The 20,172-nt window shown below is 40.6% G+C and overlaps 1 protein-coding gene across 2 annotated transcripts; it reads right to left on the bottom strand.

The window, feature by feature from the left end:
- Positions 1 to 1,616: 1,616 nt before the first annotated feature.
- slc35a5 (solute carrier family 35 member A5) lies at positions 1,617 to 17,077 on the bottom strand. Of its 2 annotated transcripts, none has more exons than XM_039818887.1 (10): positions 16,948 to 17,077; positions 14,719 to 14,875; positions 14,440 to 14,538; positions 13,140 to 13,273; positions 12,771 to 12,838; positions 10,434 to 10,622; positions 8,199 to 8,399; positions 7,973 to 8,100; positions 6,978 to 7,282; positions 1,617 to 2,080 (listed from the first exon to the last, which is right to left on the bottom strand). In XM_039818887.1, the coding sequence occupies exons 2-10, from the start codon at positions 14,843 to 14,845 to the stop codon at positions 2,012 to 2,014; spliced, it is 1,320 nt and encodes a 439-aa protein (XP_039674821.1). In that variant the 5' UTR covers positions 14,846 to 14,875; positions 16,948 to 17,077; the 3' UTR covers positions 1,617 to 2,011. The 2 variants fall into 2 exon arrangements, with proteins under 2 accessions (XP_039674821.1, XP_039674822.1); XM_039818888.1 differs by having other exon boundaries at positions 7,014 to 7,282; positions 16,948 to 17,076.
- Positions 17,078 to 20,172: the final 3,095 nt, after the last annotated feature.

Genomic DNA, 20,172 nt, shown 5'->3' with positions numbered 1-20,172 from the left:
ATTGGCCATTTAATCATGAAGACATCCCTATTTTATATTTAGATAAATGTGTGCTGTACAACAGTCAGGGGCGATTCCAGGATTTTTTTTCAAGTGGGGTGGCACAGGGGAAGGAGGTTATCAGAACACAGCATAGAAAATCTGCTTAGAAATATAGGAAATATTGGATAGGATAGAACAACATAATGTAATTCTGCTAAATAAAACCTAACATTCATTATTAGTTTCACTTGTTGAAAAGATTGTATTTCAGAATACAAAACAGATTTTCTATATGCTCAGTCTGCCACTTTTTTTTTTTTAAACAATTCCAGTGCATGGTATCAGAATTTTGAACCAGCGACCATCCAGTTCCCAACCCAAGTCCCTACGGACTGAGCTACTCCCCTTAAACCCCTTACTTCTATTTAGACAAAATGAAAGCAATTTACTTGAAGTTTATTTCAGAACAAGCATTCAAATTTAATGGCACAAGAAGAATCTTAAAAGAATTATATTTCACAGTTGTAATCACATCAACATGACAAAAAAAAAAAAGTTTGAGGCGAAGTTGGAGAACCAAGAGCATCTTTGTTGTGCTTTCAGAAATGCAGGCGTACTGACTGGTCAGTTGTGTAGTTGCTCATGGTTCTCGTTCATGTTTAAGAAAATACACTGAGTGAGCGGGAGAAATAGAAAGCTCCGTACACTGTAATGGAAACATGAGTCCCGTTGTGCGTGTACATTCCTGGTAATGTATAGTTGAAGCTGTAGTTTGTGACTTTGTACTGGAAAGTGGCGCCTCGGTTTTCCACAGGGATTTAAATATTGACCATAGATTGAATACGCACTACTTTTACAACAAGTAATTGCACAACAATTACAAGCCAAATACAATCGTACAACTGTGTGGCTGGTCATTACCTGCGAGCTGTCAAATAGCTGCACATTAAACAGGAATCATTAGAAGAAATACAATTATCCATAACAGACACCTTTAATGATCCCGAATGCCAAACACTGTGATGACTATTTTCCAAGCACATACACTAGGGCTGCACAATATATCGTTTTCTTGTTTTTTTTTAGCATCGCAATATCAACTGGCACAATAACCATATCTCGAAAGGCTGCGACATATCGCGAAAGACACTTATAAAATATGAGTAGAAACCGCGCATGAAAATGTACTTTAACTGTCACTTTATTTAGTGGTTCCTTTTATGTTCAATTTGTTCAATAAAACAATGTTGGAAATGATTTCCTTTTTATTTGTTTTAAATTCAACAAGCAATTTGTCGTACAGTGTTTCAGCAGAATACTGATAGCAGCAGAACTGAGAACACTATCTGATTATAGGGCTGGGCGATATGGAGAAAATCAAATATCACGATATTTTTGACCAAATACCTCGATATCGATACCACAACGATATTGTAGTGTCGATATTTACACAATGAGATTTGTGATAAATAATCATCAGTAATGTGGATATAATGACTAAGAGGGTAAAGGCAAATAATAGAACAGTTACAACAGTCTGGTAAGTTCAGAAAATGACATCACTTTACTGTAATGCAGCCTTTAAAACCAGGAAAAGACAACTCTTATGCCATATTACAATATCCAAAATCTAAGACCATATCTAGTCTCATATCACAATATCGATAGAATATCGATATATTGCCCAGCTCTATCTGATTATTTACCGCAAATAATATCGCGATATTCAACAACGTTATCGCGTGTCGCATATTCTCCTCACGTTGTGCAGCCCTAACATTCACTGATGTCTTACTGATGTTCCTCTGTAAATGACGGCGCTCGTTTACAGACAGGCACATTTCAAAATATACACAATAGTCGGAGGAATCTCAAGAGTTGGACAGAGTTCATCAGACGACCCTATCATCGCTGCCAGTCACGTCATTCGAATAAATGCTTTGACAAGAGTCAGCGAGCGTGCTGCCTCCGTGAGTCTGTGCGGTTTGGCAGCGGTGAAGAACAATACCTTGTGTCTTGTCCGTGAGTACTACAAAGACTCCTCCTCGGACTCGCTGTCTGTGTTGGGCTTTGTCAGGAGCTCCAGCTCCTCGCCGTCCTGCCACACAAATCACACAAAGAGCCAATCAGAACGCATGCAGAGTCAAAACATTCATGGGTGAACTCAGTGGCGGCGGCAGCCGTTATCCTGTACGCGCCGTGCGTACTAGAGACTGACTGATATATCGGCGGGCTGATATTAGGCATTTTCCAAACTATCGCTATCAGCGTTTATAATGGCCCGATACGTGAATATTTAAAAAATTAAATAAAAACGGGCAAAACACCCTTCAACCATGTTCTGAGTGTTGGCGTTGCGTAGTTTGTCCCCCAGAGGGCGCTCTACAGCGTCCCTGTTGGCAACACTCTTTGATTTTTGTTTGTTCTTATTGTGTTTTTGTTCAAAGGACTTTAAGTTGCATATGTTAAGTTTGTATTTTTATACATTTTATTTATCAGAACAATATTTTGATGTTCCACTGTTCTGTTGTGACAATAAAACAAACTTTTTATTTTTAAACTGCATTATCATATTATTTTAGTGAGGACTCATAAATAACTAATGTTAGGGAATCTGTTTATGTTTTGTTACGCGTTTCTGGATTAAAAAAATAAATAAAATATATATATATATAATTTTTAAAGGTCCCATGACATGGTGCTCTTTGGATGCTTTTATATAGGCCTTAGTGGTCCTCTAATACTGTATCTGAAGTCTCTTTTATATAGACCTTAGTGGTCCCCTAATACTGTATCTGAAGTCTCTTTTATATAGACCTTAGTGGTCCCCTAATACTGTATCTGAAGTCTCTTTTATATAGGCCTTAGTGGTCCCCTAATACTGTATCTGAAGTCTCTTTTATATAGACCTTAGTGGTCCTCTAATACTGTATCTGAAGTCTCTTTTATATAGGCCTTAGTGGTCCTCTAATACTGTATCTGAAGTCTCTTTTATATAGACCTTAGTGGTCCCCTAATACTGTATCTGAAGTCTCTTTTATATAGACCTTAGTGGTCCCCTAATACTGTATCTGAAGTCTCTTTTATATAGACCTTAGTGGTCCCCTAATACTGTATCTGAAGTCTCTTTTATATAGACCTTAGTGGTCCCCTAATACTGTATCTGAAGTCTCTTTTATATAGACCTTAGTGGTCCCCTAATACTGTATCTGAAGTCTCTTTTATATAGGCCTTAGTGGTCCCCTAATACTGTATCTGAAGTCTCTTTTATATAGACCTTAGTGGTCCCCTAATACTGTATCTGAAGTCTCTTTTATATAGGCCTTAGTGGTCCCCTAATACTGTATCTGAAGTCTCTTTTATATAGACCTTAGTGGTCCCCTAATACTGTATCTGAAGGCTCTTTTATCTAGACCTTAGTGGTCCCCTAATACTGTATCTGAAGTCTCTTTTATATAGGCCTTAGTGGTCCCCTAATACTGTATCTGAAGTCTCTTTTATATAGGCCTTAGTGGTCCCCTAATACTGTATCTGAAGTCTCTTTTATATAGGCCTTAGTGGTCCCCTAATACTGTATCTGAAGTCTCTTTTATATAGACCTTAGTGGTCCCCTAATACTGTATCTGAAGTCTCTTTATCTAGACCTTTAGTGGTCCCCTAATACTGTATCTGAAGTCTCTTTTATATAGACCTTAGTGGTCCCCTAATACTGTATCTGAAGTCTCTTTTATATAGGCCTTAGTGGTCCCCTAATACTGTATCTGAAGTCTCTTTTATATAGACCTTAGTGGTCCCCTAATACTGTATCTGAAGTCTCTTTTATATAGACCTTAGTGGTCCCCTAATACTGTATCTGAAGTCTTTTTTATATAGACCTTAGTGGTCCCCTAATACTGTATCTGAAGTCTCTTTTATATAGGCCTTAGTGGTCCCCTAATACTGTATCTGAAGTCTCTTTTATATAGGCCTTAGTGGTCCCCTAATACTGTATCTGAAGTCTCTTTTATATAGACCTTAGTGGTCCCCTAATACTGTATCTGAAGGCTCTTTTATCTAGACCTTAGTGGTCCCCTAATACTGTATCTGAAGTCTCTTTTATATAGGCCTTAGTGGTCCCCTAATACTGTATCTGAAGTCTCTTTATCTAGACCTTAGTGGTCCCCTAATACTGTATCTGAAGTCTCTTTTATATAGGCCTTAGTGGTCCCCTAATACTGTATCTGAAGTCTCTTTTATATAGGCCTTAGTGGTCCCCTGATACTGTATCTGAAGTCTCTTTTATATAGACCTTAGTGGTCCCCTAATACTGTATCTGAAGTCTCTTTTATATAGACCGTAGTGGTCCCCTAATACTGTATCTGAAGTCTCTTTTATATAGACCTTAGTGGTCCCCTAATACTGTATCTGAAGTCTCTTTTATATAGACCTTAGTGGTCCCCTAATACTGTATCTGAAGGCTCTTTCGCAAAATTCCGCCTTGGTGCAGAATTACAAATTAAGGCAGGCTGGGGGAACGCATATTAATGTTAAAAAAACTCAAAGTGAAATTTTTATGCCATGGGACCTTTAAATATATATCGGCCAATATATCGGAATATCAGATTTTCAAATCACCAAATATTTGTATTGATATCGGCCTTAAAAATCCTTTATCGGTCGGCTCTAGTGCGTACATTTTGTTTCTTCTGTGAGACACGCGACACGTCTCTAATGACAGTGATGGGTTAATGTGCACAGGAGCAGCAGCCGACAGCAGCAGCTCTGCTCTGGTCACAGTCATCATTTTCTCATTAATTATACCTTATTTCCCCAACAACCCATCCGCCATTAATCACAATGTTCATTTTTAGGACTCCGTCGGTAGATAGATGGTTGCTATGGACACTGAGTATCGCTGAACCAACAGACGGAGCTATAGCATGGTGTTTGAATCGTGTGTGTTAACATGGACATGAATATGGCTGTTATGAGGCTTCTCCAGTTTTTGATCATATTGGGGATATGATGTTTACACACAGAGAAATCATGTTATTCATATCTCCCTACAGGCTCGCTGACAGCTGTCTGCTCAGAGCTCATCCACCTCTCTCTCTCTTTCTCTCTCTCTCTTACAAACACTGGTCATTATGATATGATAAAACTACGCTAGGAGCACACTCTCATACACATTAAATATTTTAAGAACAGCTGATTTCTGGCGCAGTAAACCGCTTCAGCGGGCGGGCAGTTCTTGTGCGTACTGTGAAATAGAATCCTGCCGACACCACTGGTGGGAACTTTAATTAGGGCTGCACGATATGAGGAAAATATGCGATAACGTTGTTGAATATGGCGATAACAATATAACTTGCGATAAAACAAACAGATATTAAAGTGTACTCGGTTCCGCCTTTCTGCTGCTTTCAGTCTTCTGCTAAAATACAACAAACTGCTCGTTGAATTTAAAACAAATGAAAGGAAATAATTTCTAAGGTTCTTCTATTGAACAAATTGAACATTGACTTGAATATAAAACGCAGCACTAAAAAAAAAGAAAAGAAAACGATATATTGTGCAGCCCTTACAAAGAGTATAGAGATTAAGAGGGAAACTCAATAGAGCGTCAGTGTTGCGTTCAGTCCAAGACGAGCGGCACTCAATAGAACGTTCCATTGCAACAAACGCACCCATGACCGAGCTGCAGCTTGAAATGGAACGTTCTATTGAGTGCAGCTCCGCCATCTTGGACTGAACGCAACACAACGCTCTATTGAGTTTCGCCTCTTGGTACTTCTATACTCTTTGGCCCTTACTAAGTAATCCTTCTTGGTGAAATTCATTCACTTTTAAAAAATCCCACACACACACACACACACAGGAAATACACACACATGTGCATGCATTGGTGATAGCAGTTGTTAGCGAGCAGTTGAAGTAGGCAGTGCCAGAGTGCTAGCGAGCTACATGCTGAAAATGGCAAGTCTTGAAGAAATTTTGGTAACACTTTACTTGAAGGTATCCACATAAGAGTGTCATGACACTGTCATGACACATGAACCCTGACCCGAACTTGTCATGACGAAAACCGAATGACACTTACTAAAAGAAGCGTTATGTCATAAACGTAGACACATAGACTTGTTTATAATGTTTATGACACGTTCATGACAGGGTCATGTCACTCATATGTAGATACCTTCATGTGTAACTGAAAATGTAAATCGTGCATCAAGGCAGGCCTGCTTGGTTCTTTCAGTGAAATAATTGTAAAGATTTACAAAGAATATGTTTAGGGCATTTCCTCTCTAACTGGGACGTTTTGGGACCGATTGGTGGGATTGCTGTGGACCAAGTACACACAGAGATACACTGGTAAGAGCTAATGAGGTTTAACCATGTATCGGATAATTTAAATAGCTCACGTTACTGTATTGTGTCAACAGTTCACTTCATTTAATATTGTATGTGGCGTTTTGTTTTGCAGGGTGCAAATGTTCCACCAAAACAAGTTCCTTCCTGAGACTATTTAGCAGAGCCACCACCGCCGCGTCCGCAGCTTAGCGCCGCACAAGACCATTGTGATTGGTTTAAAGAAACTGAATACACCCTCCTATACTAGAATGTATGTGTGGAGTAGCCAGACCTTTACTCCACAGCGCTGTGGAGATACAGCTGGCTATGTGAGACTAGCCTAACATTAACATGATATCTCACTTCATCTTATCTCATTAACATAGTGTCATCACAAAAATAGTCATGGAAACTACCTCACAGTCCTGCTAACTGCCGTAGAAATCTGTTCTGTTTAATAGCTTCCTCTTTTGAAATCCAATAGACCTAACATAACCCTAATGACATTACGTGAGGTAATGCACCAGCATGAGTCTGAATGCTGTTTTCATAGCAGGGAATTAGGTTTCCTCCTGCACTAAAGAAATCACATTAGAGAGAAAGGAGAGCCGAGTTCCCTACAGAGAGCTTGGTATGTGTGTGGGAGGGAAAGGAAGAGGCTTTACATGGAGGTTAGTTGAGCGAAGCGGTTTGCTCCCTACCCCTCTGGACCTCTCGAACACCTCCCCGTTGATGACCCGCAGTTTTTCCTGCTGCAGGGTGTATTCCAGGTCCTTGGGCCGGCTGGCGTTGTAGATGAAGATGGCCAGCAGGACTGTGGGAGCCTGGAGGAAGAAGTCCAGCGAAGGGCGGAAGTCGAAGAGGAAGAGGGAGAGGGCGGTGACCAGGACCGTGTTGATCTGGCCCGTCAGCACGTGGAACATGTTGTCTCTGAATTTCAAGATGAAGGCCACAGATAAACCCAGGGCAGCTGAGGAGAAGACAGAGAAGAGTGGGAGTTATTTATTTTCAAATGTGCACTTAATGATGTTTATTGATTTGAATAACTTATTTGGAGACTGGAATTATCCAGTCACTGACCTTACTATGTAAACAACATCATTATATATTTGCTCAAAAGCTTAAAATGACCTGACAAGTGGCCTACAGTAAGTCAATTTAAAAATTAGCCAAAAAATGTCTGTGCGCTCAACAAAAATTAAAGCACTGGTTGTTGTTTATATTTAGTAGCTAGGCTGGATGTAGCATGATTAGTGGTGGAAGAAGTATTCAGATCCTTTACTTAGAAGAACTACTACCACAGTGTAGAAATACTCTGTTACAAGTAAAATTCCTGCATTGAAAATGTTACTTAAAGCTATAGAAATATAAAGCTAGGAATTCTAAGTAATGACAACAAAACTGTCGGAGCATCCACATGCATACAAGCCTTCTGTGATCACGCACAGCCTCAGATTGGACAGATAGTCTAGCTAGCTGTCTGGATTTACCCTGCAGAGATCTGAGGAGCAGTTAACCATAGTCCTCACAAATCCACCAGAGGTTAGAACGCCAACACAAAGAAAGAGAAAGGGGACGGACATGCGGCCCAAAATGAAGTACATCCGGCGGCAATGGAGCAATTCCTGAAGTGAAACGTCGTTGATATAGACTAACTCACCAGTGACCAGCACTAGACACATGGAGTAGACATTATGTCCATGCAGGAGGCCACAGTGCACGGTGAGGCCCCGCGCCTCGCTGCCGAGCCCGAGGGTCAGACCGTTAAACACCACGCCGAAGGCATACCTGCAAAAACCACAAAGCAAAAAAAAGGACTGAGATTAGAATGGAAGAGTTGAATTTTTTTTGTCTTCCGCCTTGTTTTTCCACAAGTCGCCTCTCACAATTTACTGTTCTGGATGAAGATGCTCTCCGTGAGCTGGTCTCCTTCTTTCAGGATCTTCTCGTTGTAGATGTTGGCCATGGCCGAGATGAAACACTGGAGGAGGAGGAGGATGTGACCCACACCCAGAGACCGAAGCTTCTCCACTACGCTGTCCCTCCAGGCCTGCCCGGGCAGGGACGACACCCACGACGCACTGGCACTGTGGACGGAAGGAGAAGAGAAAAGATATGAACAAGGGGAAAATAAAACAACACAACTGTGCCAGACAAATCACTGCAGCCTGGAGAATCATCAAATTATTAGGTACTGATGGAGGTAGGTCTTGACCAGGGGTTAATGTATAGACTCAATATGTGAAGCCAAAACAAAACTAGTTCACATGTAATGGCATTCTCTTAACCTTTATTCTTTCGACTATTTTAATTAGTTCATATTGTTCTGTGGTATCTTCAATACCACACAAAAGGGGGAGGGGAGAAATGGACTTTTCAGCATGAGCCTGTCTCTCTCAGCCCCTACCATTATATCACTTTGTCTGCTGTACACCTGACCTGTCTTATAGGCTATTAGCCCTCCTACATAATCTGGACTGTGGTCATAACATCCACATCTTATAACTTATTACCCGTTATATATTGTTCTAAAAGTATATTATTTATTTTCTGGTTTGTCAAGCAATTCTGTTATGTTTACATTCTTGTCTTTTCATAGTCATTGTTAATATTTAATAATAAGCTATTGCACTGTTCACTTTTGCACTACCGCCATTGCACACACACTCTACCATATGGCACCTTATCATGGTCATTGCATCACACGGTCAGTCCATACCTGACCTTTGTAATCACTTCAGAAATTGTTGATTTTTATGTATGTGAGATATATGTGTGTTTGTTGTGTTATGGTTGTCTAAGATACTGGATGCCTACAATTTCCCTCGGGATGAATAAAGTATATCTATCTATCTATCTATCTATCTATCTATCTATCTATCTATCTTACTTACTCTCTTGTGTTGCTCCTTTTTTAATAATGTAAAACTTTTAATTTGTTTTAAATAGTTTTTATCATTGTTGGTCTGCCCTGTTATTATTGTCTTGTTAAGTACTTTGTAAATTTGTTTTGTGAAGTGCTATATAAATAAGGCTAATATTAATATCTGGATTGCCCCCTGGTGGATAGCTGCAGTATAGGTCATAAACCACACTCCCTCCATGTACAGTATAATAAATGTATACCTCAAATACATTTTTCCCAAATATGTTTTCTGTCATTTTGGTTAGTTCTGATCACTCTGATGTTGAACTGATTTTTCTGATAGGTTTGCTTCTATTGTCAATTATTTGATGCTATCAAAAAACGGGATGAAACGTCATGATTGACAGCTGTGATTGACTCGTGATTGGTCGGGCGGGTGTATGGGCGAGTCTTGGATATTGGAAACCGCGTCTCCACTGCCCGATCACTATTGCGCAGGCTCCAAAATCACAAGATGGCAGCGCCTAAATCTGGGAGATTTTGGCTTCACTTTTGTAAAGTGTGAGGAAGTGGAGACGCGTCGTCCATCTTTATTTACAGTCTATGGTCTTGACAGGAAAGAAGAGAGCATGGAATAAAAGAGTAGATAGCGCTGTAGGCTCGTGTTGTCAGGCCTTCCTCCACAGTGCTGTGGAAGAGGGTCTGGGTAGTCCACACAACATTCTGGGATGGGAGAAAAACATGCTCTGGTTTATTGCCATTTCTTGAAACCAATCACAATCGTCTTGGGTGGGGCTAAGTGCCGGATGGAGCCCGGTGCCTCTGCAAAACAGCCTCTGGAAGGAACTTGTTTTGGAGGCTCATGTGTACATTCAAAAGTTGTTTTAGTCGTGCTACAGCAAACTCAGATTGGATATATAGTCTAGCTAGCTGTCTGGATTTACCCTGCAGAGATCTGAGGAGCAGTTAACCATAGTCCTCACAAATCCACCGGAGGTTAGAACGCCAACACAAAGAAAGAGGAAGGGGACGGACATCCGGCCGAAATGAGGGACATCAGGCAGAATTTCCGGCGGCACCGGAGCAATCCCAGAAGTGGAACGTCGTGGATATAGACTAATACTGCTGGTTCTGCTGCATCTGTTTTGATCCCTTTTTTTGTTTTGAACTGCTCATGTCCGACAAAATTTTGTGAGTGCAATGCTACATCGGTGAAGTCCTCATGATTTCATTCATCACGCATTCATCACGTCACCTGCTGTTCCTCATCTGCTCCAGCAGCTGAGTGTAGAGTAGGCAGGAGTTGGAGGGGGTGGAGTGGGGGTTGGAGTGGAGACCTGGCACAGCTATGGAGTTTTGGCTACCCCCCGATCCGGTCGTCAAGGAAACAATGGACAGGAAGAGGACAAACAACGCTGCCCACTGAACCCAGGACAGGCGCCTCCTGCAGGAAAAGGGAGAGAGATAGTTTTAGTTTCATCTGCGCTTAGTGTCGAGATCCTAAGGTTTCCAAAAGTATTACATACATGTATGTAGAATTACACGGTTATGTGTATAAAATTATAAAGTGTGGTCTAGACCTACTCTATCTGTAGGTGTCCTGAGATAACTTAGGCTGTGATTTAACACTACAAATGAAAAAAGGGCAACTTTGGAACATTTACAATACATTCAGTAATACTGTCCTACAGTGAGAAAAGCCCACGTTGAAGCTAGTGAAAGCAGATTTTCAGAAAAAAAACTCTGACATATAATAATAGAAGATAACAAATAAAAGACTTCTCTTCTAAACAAGTCACAAAAGGGACAACGCTTCATGGAGAAGCTACAGCCCAAAAAAATATAGCGTGAGCTTCATTGTGTGTCGAGATCTCAAGGTTTCCAAAAGTATTAAATATGTAGAACTACACGATAATGGGTATAAAAACAAGGGATGCACCGGATCCAGGATTTGGCTTCGGATTCGGCCGAATATTGGGCTTTTTTAGAATTCTTTTTCCACCCAACCGAACCCTACGCTTGCACTACGCGCGCTAAGCTGGTCGACCTAATGACGGCGCCGTTGATTACGGGAAGTTGTTTACGTAGCAGGCTGTGAGGAAGTGGAAATGGAACTCGTGAGCAGAACAAGTTGGTGTTTGGCAGTACTTTCAGTCAAAAGAAGGCCGTTCAAGTCCAGCTACATGTTCAATCTGCAATGCTGATTTGTCTGGTGGTGGCGAGGACCCTAAACAATACACAACATCGCCGCTGTTACAACATTTGGTACGAAACATCCGAAAGAATACGAGTTGTGCATGAAGGAATCTCCAGACAGCAGCCAGAATGCAGCAACTTCAGGTACGGCAAAGGAAGGACAGTCACAGCTAAAAACTGGTGTTAACCAGATGACCATTACCTTTTTTTTTTTTTTTTTTTTTTACAGTTAAAATAAAATAAAATTAAAACTACACCGCTGTGGACGTTGTTTACTGTGTTAATGGACTGAGGATGGGAGGAGGAGTCGATATTCGGATTCGGCAGAATCTTAACCAGTGGATTCGGTATTCGGCCGAACCCCAAAAATCTGGATTCGGTGCATCCCTAATAAAAACAGTCTTGTATAAAGTACTTGAAAGCAATACTTAAGTAAAAGTAGCAGAAAATGACTTTGGTAGAAGTTAAAGTCTCCTTTTAGAATATTACTTGAGTAAAAGTCTGAAAGTATCTGATATTTACTGTACTACGGATCCTTCAGTTAATATCAAAAATAACTTTTGGATAACAAATGTACTGATCTATTAGAAGTAAAAGTAAAAAATAACTTTGATTATGAACGTGATTGTGGCTCCCGAGTTAAAGGACCAAAAGCTGCATATTTTGAGAGAAAAGCAGAAACTGAATTTTTGTGTGCGACAAAGAATCTTGAACTCCAATAAACGAAAACATTTCTTGCAAATAGCGCCGCAGGTATTTAACGTTATCTTTATCCCCTAACCCCCCCCCATTCACCAAACCTGCTTTTTTGCACTCTAACAAATTTCTTCTGATTTTTATTTTTGTAGCTAAGAGTAACGAAGATGCTTATGAGAAATGTATCGGAGTAAAAGTAAAGATTTTATTCAGGAAATGTAGTGGAGTAAACATAAACGTTTCCAGAAATATAAATAACGATGTCAAGTACAGATCCGTGAAAAAAAGTCTACTTCAGTACAGTAACAAAGTATTTGTACTTCGTTACATTTCAATGCTGTATAAAAAATGATGCATAAGATGTCTAATTTGATGAAATGGTTTACCAATTAAAAAGGGAAACTTTGGAACAAATTACAATACATTCTTCAGTAATAGTGTCCTACAGTGTGAAAAAGCTCACTTTGACACTACTAGGAGCAGATTTTCAGAAAAAGAAAAAGCTAAAATATTTGGTTAAAATAGAAGACTTCTCTTCTAAACAAGTCAAAAAACAAGGAACGGAGAAGCTACAGCACAAAAACAGGGGATGAGATAAAGTGTTTTCAGCAGATGCACATGCTCATCACCACCTCCCACATAACACACACTATCCTACTGAAGGACAAGACAGTACAGGCTCTTTAACTGAGCCACTTACTTCAGAACAATCCTGAAGAGTACAGCTGTGGTCAGGATGACAAAGTTGGAGAACAACACCGCCATGGCCTGGGGACAAGAGGAAGAACAGCTTAGGTTTAGAGATTAAACAGCAGAGTGATAGCAGAACATATTCAACACAAAGTCTTTGAGCAGGACACTTTGTAAAAGCTGGGATGATATGATAAGGTTAGACACAGTCTTTCACTGGATTAAAAGATTGTTTCAAAGAGTTAACATTATGGGGGGGATTGAATAATTGGAATTTATGCAACACAATTGTCTCCCTAATGCTTTGTGTGTGGATGTAAAGCTAACACACACACAATTTCCTTCAGGTCTTATAACTAAACATGGAAGCTGAACTAACAGGCTGCAGGTAGGTCATCACGTAGAAGATGATGAGGTTGTCGAGGAAGTAGAGGAAAGCCGGGATGGCCCACTTCAGGGAGTTGAGGAAGGAGGCGCTGGAGGAACAGCCAAGCTCTCTGCGGGATCGTCCCTCTGAAGAAACAGACAAAAAGGAGCGAATAAACACACCTTACCATCACACTCTGACAGACAAGATAGACAAGACCAGACCAGACCAGACAGATCAGACAGACCAGACACACACAAACACACAGGGCGATATGGAGATATCAACGCAATATTGTAGGGTTGGCTTTTGGTTTCTTTCATTAAAAAAATTACAAAATGAGATTTTTGATAAATAACCACCAATAACGTGGATACAATGACTAAGTGGGTAAAGGCAAATAATAAAACAGCTACAACAGTCATATGTTATGTTCACTTTATAACGATATCCAAAACGTAAGACGATATCTAGTCTCATATATCGATGTCCATATGTCGATATAATGCCCAGGCATAAAACGCACGCACGCAGTCGAGAATTTGTGGAGCCTTGCAGGTGACACGCTTACATTAGATATTCTGCAACCCGATCACCTTATTTGCCACTTTGACCAGCCAATGGAAGACTGCAACACCAAGCCACCATGCAAAACATGAGGACAGCGTCAATAAAACACTGGTAAAACCAAGTCATAAAAACATAGCACACGTTGAATGACTTCGTTTTTCTTATAAAGAAAAGCCTCGGAAAAGCTGGACTTTTTTTTTTTTCAACAAACAGCGTCGGTGTGGGGTTGAAAACAAAATGTATTATCAATAGTGGTTCCCAAGTATTTATAACGGGGCAACATTTACATTGCTACGTTTTGGTTTTAAAACGGTTTGCTGCGTTTCCCCCTGCCGTGGCGTTTCCGAGCCCCTAAACCGGAGACATTTGGTTTGGAATCTGCGGGGTTGTGTTGCAGTCTCAACGGCCGACGCCAACGTTTCGCCGCCTGATTGGGTCATGACGTCTCGTTCTCTGAGACTAAGCTACTAAAGTTACCATGGCAACTACCAGCAACGGGCAGAGTCTGCATGCTGCCTCCTGTTTACCCTCGGCATGCGCATGCCCAGTATACCAGAATGTTGATGAGATATTTTGGTTTGGGCGTGTTACTTTAAACAGAGATTAGTTCTTCTACTGGAGCTACAAACACCTGTGTGCACTGAGATCGTTTTTGACTCAAAACGTAGCGATGTAGATGTAACCTGAGAAACAATCTCAACACGTTCTGTGGAGCAAACACGCTGTGACTTCCAACGTTTACCTCGGACTATGACCCTGACTGACATAGCCAGGCAGAAGAGCAGTTTGAGCGCCTCAGCAAGTAGATTGACGGACGCAGGGAGGAAGTCGTACTTGTTCTCTGCAAATTAAGCACAAACAAAGAGACACGGTGAACAAGATGTTCTGTGGAATGCACTGCTGAAAAACATTACAACCGTTTTCATAGCGTGTCGTTCAAATGTGTGCTGACTTGAAGACAGGCTTAGCACGTCGTGTTAACTCTCTGTGGGAAACAAACAGTTCTTATCTGTCAAGTCACCAGAATTTGCAGAGAATTTGAGCAGCAGGATGCGACTGGTCCCCAGAGTTACGAAGCCCAGGCCGAGGGCCAGAGTGTAGGCCGACGAGCGGGAGCACATCCTGGTGCAGGACTGGCAGGACACCATGGCTAGGACTGGAGGTGGAAGCAGTCAAACCTGTTGTAACACAAGCGCAGACACACACATTGCTAGGATCAGACTGGTGCTCAGTATCTCAGAATACTCAGTTTATTTTCCATAGCTCAAAGTAGGGCTGCGCAGCATATTATATATATATATATTTTTAAATTGTCATAGCGATATCAACTGGCACGATAAACGCACCGTGAAAGACATATCGCAAAAAGACATTTCGATTTTTTTGTGTTAGTTGAAAGAAAACTGCACTTTAAAGCCCCAGTGTGTAACGTGTTTAGTTGTTCATTCTCAAAATCTGTGTTGCCCATTCACAAACTTGTCCTTTTTCATGAATATTTACCTCCACCATCAACTCCAAGTATTCCTTTTGGCTTGAAATTTTACATTTGCGTACGCAGGAACTGGGGTAGACGCTCCATATTCATGCGCCATCTTGAAATACGGTAGCCGGTAAGGGACATACAGCTCCTTCTTTTGCGTTTTTCAGCGTGACATGATAAACTCACAGGTGCTGCTAATGCTGCTAATGGGTATCGTAGCTTCCCGGCCCCCGGCAAGTTTGAAGAAGGAAACATGGAGGACCACACTTATTCAAAATCCAAATTTCAAGAACAAGAGTCTTCTTCTTCTTCGCCCAGAAAAAGAATATTGAAAAGAGCAAGAGAGCGGCTTTTTGAAGTGTGAAGACGTAGCTGTAATACGTACTTTGAACTGCGTGGTGCGAGAGAGCTGATTGCGATATATGATCTCAACGCTAGAGGAGAGAAATTCCCACACATTGGACCTTTAACCTTCTTTTTTAAGTGGTGCCTTTTACTGTATATTCAATTAAATCTTCGATTTGTTCAATAAAAGAATGTTGGAAATGATATTCCTTTCATTTGTTTTAATTACAACAAGCAATTAGATTTTTTTCAGCAGAATACTGACAGCAGCAGAAAGGCAGAACTGAGTACACTTTAATATCTGTTTATTTATCGCAAGTAATATCGTTGTTGCGATATTCAACGTTATCGCATATTTTCCTCATATCGTGCAGCCCGATCTCAAAGTTCATGTGGCTAAAAAAATTTAATTGGATTTTAGAATAGAAAGCTTTTATGTTGGACGTGTTTTTAGTAGGGCTGTGCTCGATTGAAGAAATTCTTAGTCGACTAACACTCATTTGTATCGACTAATCGATTAGTTGATTTAATCGACAGATCTGTAAATCTGAGTTTCTCCGCAAAGAGTCATGCAAAAGCACCACTTTAATTATTGTGTTTACCAGAGATGTGCTCGTACGTTTCTTGGAAGTAAGTCATTCAGCATGAAAAAAAGCATCAAACATGACTAATGGACTAAAGAAATCTAAGTTGACTAAGACCAAAACGACCGATTAGTCGACTAATCGACTAAGAGGGAGCAGCCCTAGTTTTTAGAGAGTTGTTGATTCAATGATTTAACCGTGTAATCAGTTTAGAGGCGGCATACTGCTGCTCTGTCCTGACTCGGTCTGCAGCCAGAGCCCTTTGGAAAGGACTCCAATCACTTTTAATGAAGTTACTGTTACTGTCATAAAAACTGTTTAGCAGACAACACAAAGCTCCAGGCAAGGCTGCAAGGACGGACTCTTTAAACTACAACATGTCCAGTTCCAGCTCCTCAAATGTGAAATCTTGCTGCTTTTTCTGCACTGCAAACTGAATACATTTCACGTTTAGAAACGTTGGACTGTTTCTAAACGTCAAATGTATTCAAGGGTTAGGGTAGGCAAAACACTTTGAAGCCGTTTACTTGGGCTCTGAGAAGTCGTATTGGACATTTCACACTATTTTCTGACATTTTATGAAATACAAAATAATAACAAGCGAGATATTAATCGACCGAAGTCACATTTTTACGCAAGTAAATCTGCGGACCCAGAATTTACTGTAAGAATTTAGCCCAACGAGCTCAGAGCTAGCATCTTCTGCACCACAACAACAACAACAACAACCGTCATGTTTCGTGTTTGTTTCATTAAAAGCAGTACGCGTCGTCTATTAAACATTCTTACATGTACTTTCCTGATCGTCAAAAAGATGTGAAAATGAAACAGTGAGACTTACTTGTTGTTCTTTTTTCCCTTTTCTCCTAGATTTATTGGGAAGTGCCATATCTAAAGCATTGCTCTTCCTGGTTAACCCCGCGCAGGCGTACTGTCACAGGTGCCGTGTTGACGTCATCCCACACGCACTGCTCGTCCGTTTGTTTGATTCCCCTGTACGTCAACCACGCAGACTATCGATTGTCGTCGTCATGTGCTGTGGTGGTGTTTTACTTTACATTACATTTATTTAACTGACACTTTTTAATTCACAATAAACACACCACAAAAAAAAAAAGTAAACCATCAAAAAAGCATAGGCGGATCTCCCGGTGGGCATAGGGTGGCAAATGCCACCCTAACAGAAAGCCTTGCCACCCCTGCTGCCACGCCAGTTGGCAGCAACAAATTAAAAGTTATGGCCAATTTGACAATTTACGAGCGCGAATCTCCAATGTCCGACTGCAACTGTTTGCTTCCCCTCTCACACATCTGCCACTCATCACCTGTGTCTCACCGTAATGCCTTTCCTGTGATAATGCCCCTTACTTCTATCATACTTCTATCTCCTATTAAGTGAGATCACATTGTATGGTCGCCTCAAATGCAAGACATTGATGCATGAGATTAAGTTTGTCTGTATGAGTTTGTAAATGGCAGCTTGTGCCCTTTTGTGTGTACATACTATTTCTCATCAAACTGTGATAACTGTGATTAAATTCAGTAAATATACGTCTGCCATATGTTGCCACCCCTCAAAAATTCCTTCCCTCCTCTCGCCACCCCATAAATATTTTTCTATATCCGCCCCTGCCCCCAGCTCTCTTTGGTGACGTGGTTGATTACGTTACTGTTGATCATCTGTCCATCATTGTATAACGCCCGTCCTGACAATTTGATTGGTCCAAACAGCTCTGGTTCGAGCATAGTTGCTCCACAACGGATCAAGTCCAGACCAAACTTCCCGACCTCAAACGTTGTTTGTCTGACATCCAGGCTACATTAAAACGCCTCAGAGGAGGAAATCAGCCTCAGCAAGTCTTCTTATAAAGCATTTCATCAACTCTCCAAACAGGAAGCTTCATTATTATATTTACAGTTTTTTCATAAGATAAATTTTGGAATAATGTTACATATCATAGATAGTTCCTATTTTCAATGGATCTTTCATTTATTTTTTATTACTTTATTTAACATGATCGTAGAAGGTACAATATGGATTTACTTTGTAATTTTTTTTATTGCAAATCGATTCGTAATCGCAAATCAGCCCTAGTATAAAGTAGTTAACTAATGTGTTGACTCCACATCAGCCAACATCACAAATGTTAAACTTCACCCAGACAACATGTTTTCTCCTCACCCTTTCCACATTACTTAATTATGTAATGCGGCACAATAGTACCATCACAGCTCGGTGTGCTTACACTTCCCACAGAGCACACCCAGCTATGACGTTCACTGTGGCCAGATGTTCAAGAGACTTCTGACTTGCAACCCAAAGAAGACAGCACAGCTGTGTTTTTACGCCTTCCAAACTCAAGAGTGGACGGATGCATCATCAACATCAATCCACTATTTATTTAACCTGACTTTCCTGATCTGGGAACTTTCCGTTGGAGAACTTTTGGGAAGGGGCGAAAATCCTAGTTAGCTGATTGGATAAACCATCTGTCTATCACCACCTATAATTGGTGATAGACGGGGCCAAATCAACCAATCAGATCAAACTCTTGCCGAAACCAGTCGGGAGAAGAGCAAAAACATATTTTCCTCCGAGAAAAGCCTCCAGTGCCGTTTTTTGCTCTTCTTTCAATGAAGGACTACTTTCTAATTCGGATAAAACTTGCTGCGATAGCTACGCTCATCTCATCCGTGGAAGCTGCCACGTTGTTTAGACTGAACGGTCGCTTCTCGTTGCGTCACACCTAAACCCGCCTCAAAACCAGCGCTGATTGGTCGGTCGTTTGGCGAACGGCTCCAAATTTTCTCTATCTCAAGATGCCAGACTGATCTGCGGGTGGAAAACTGGAGCTCGCGACATCAGGACGGTCTCACGAGGCTACTATTTATCAGGGCTGGGTTCAAATAATTGATCTTTGTTAGAGTGAAATAATTGCAATTAATGAAATCCTTTAATCAGCAGAACAGCATGAAAGGAGAGAGAGAGGGGTGGCAGACATGCAGGAAATGTTAATTATGTTAATATAATGTTGGTCCTGTTACTAAACAAACCGTTTGGTGGTAAGTTCTCAATGTAGCCTAAAATAATACAAAATAAATAAAAATATTTGAGGGTTTCTTTTTGCTTGTACAATTTACAGCAGAAGTTCTCTGAGAAACTCTGTTTTAACCCTCCGGTTGTCTTCAGGTCAAATTTGACCCATTTTCAAAAAATGTCTATATCAGAAATTTGGGTTTCTTTCAACCAAATTGCAAAAAATGAACATGGATGGTTCCATTTAACACTCTTCTCAAGTAAAATGAAGGATCAGTAAACTGCTTTCATTGAATTTTGGGTGTTTTATTCAATTTTATAGCATATTTCTGCTTTTTGAACTCAAAAATTAGGTTTAGTGTCCATGAATTCCAAAATAAGTGTAAAACTCGTTGTATGAGTTGGTAGTATTGGGAAAAAAGCGTCAAACGTAAAAGTGACAAAAGTGTCGGAAAAAAGGGCCAAAAACTTGGAAAGAAAACTTAGAAAAAAGCAACACAATGTCAAAAAAACAAAAAAAAAAAAAAAAAAAAGATGCGACAATAAGCGGAAAAAAACTTCAACAAAAAGTGTCGGAAGCCTAGGGAATTTCTTTTTTGAAAAAAGTGTCAAAATTTCTTTAGCCGGGAGGACAACACAAGGGTTAAGATGTTGACAGGAAATGAGCCTACATTGGGCCTACGCTCTACCAGGTGAGCTAGAGGCCGCCCCTGAGAATCTCTTTTTATATCCAAGCAAAATTGGTATTGTAATTAAAATTTCCCTGACCTATGTAATCGAATCGGGACCATGTGAATCAGAATCAAAATCGATTCTAGAAATCATTACCGATACTCAGCCCTTTACTATTTATGGCTACAATGACGAATGGCAAAAACAGTGCTTTAAGGGCGCCTGGGTAGCTCAGGGCGGCCTCTAGCTCACCTGGGTAGCTCACCTGGTAGTCATCAAACCTCTGCTTTATTTACGGTACTTGGACGACATCTTCGGCCTCTGGGATAACACCGAACAGGCCTTTTTGACTTTTCT

The sequence above is a fragment of the Perca fluviatilis genome, chromosome 12 (genome assembly GCF_010015445.1).
Source record: "Perca fluviatilis chromosome 12, GENO_Pfluv_1.0, whole genome shotgun sequence".
Classification (NCBI taxonomy): domain Eukaryota; kingdom Metazoa; phylum Chordata; class Actinopteri; order Perciformes; family Percidae; genus Perca; species Perca fluviatilis.
This window is presented reverse-complemented; position numbering and strand designations above follow the sequence as displayed.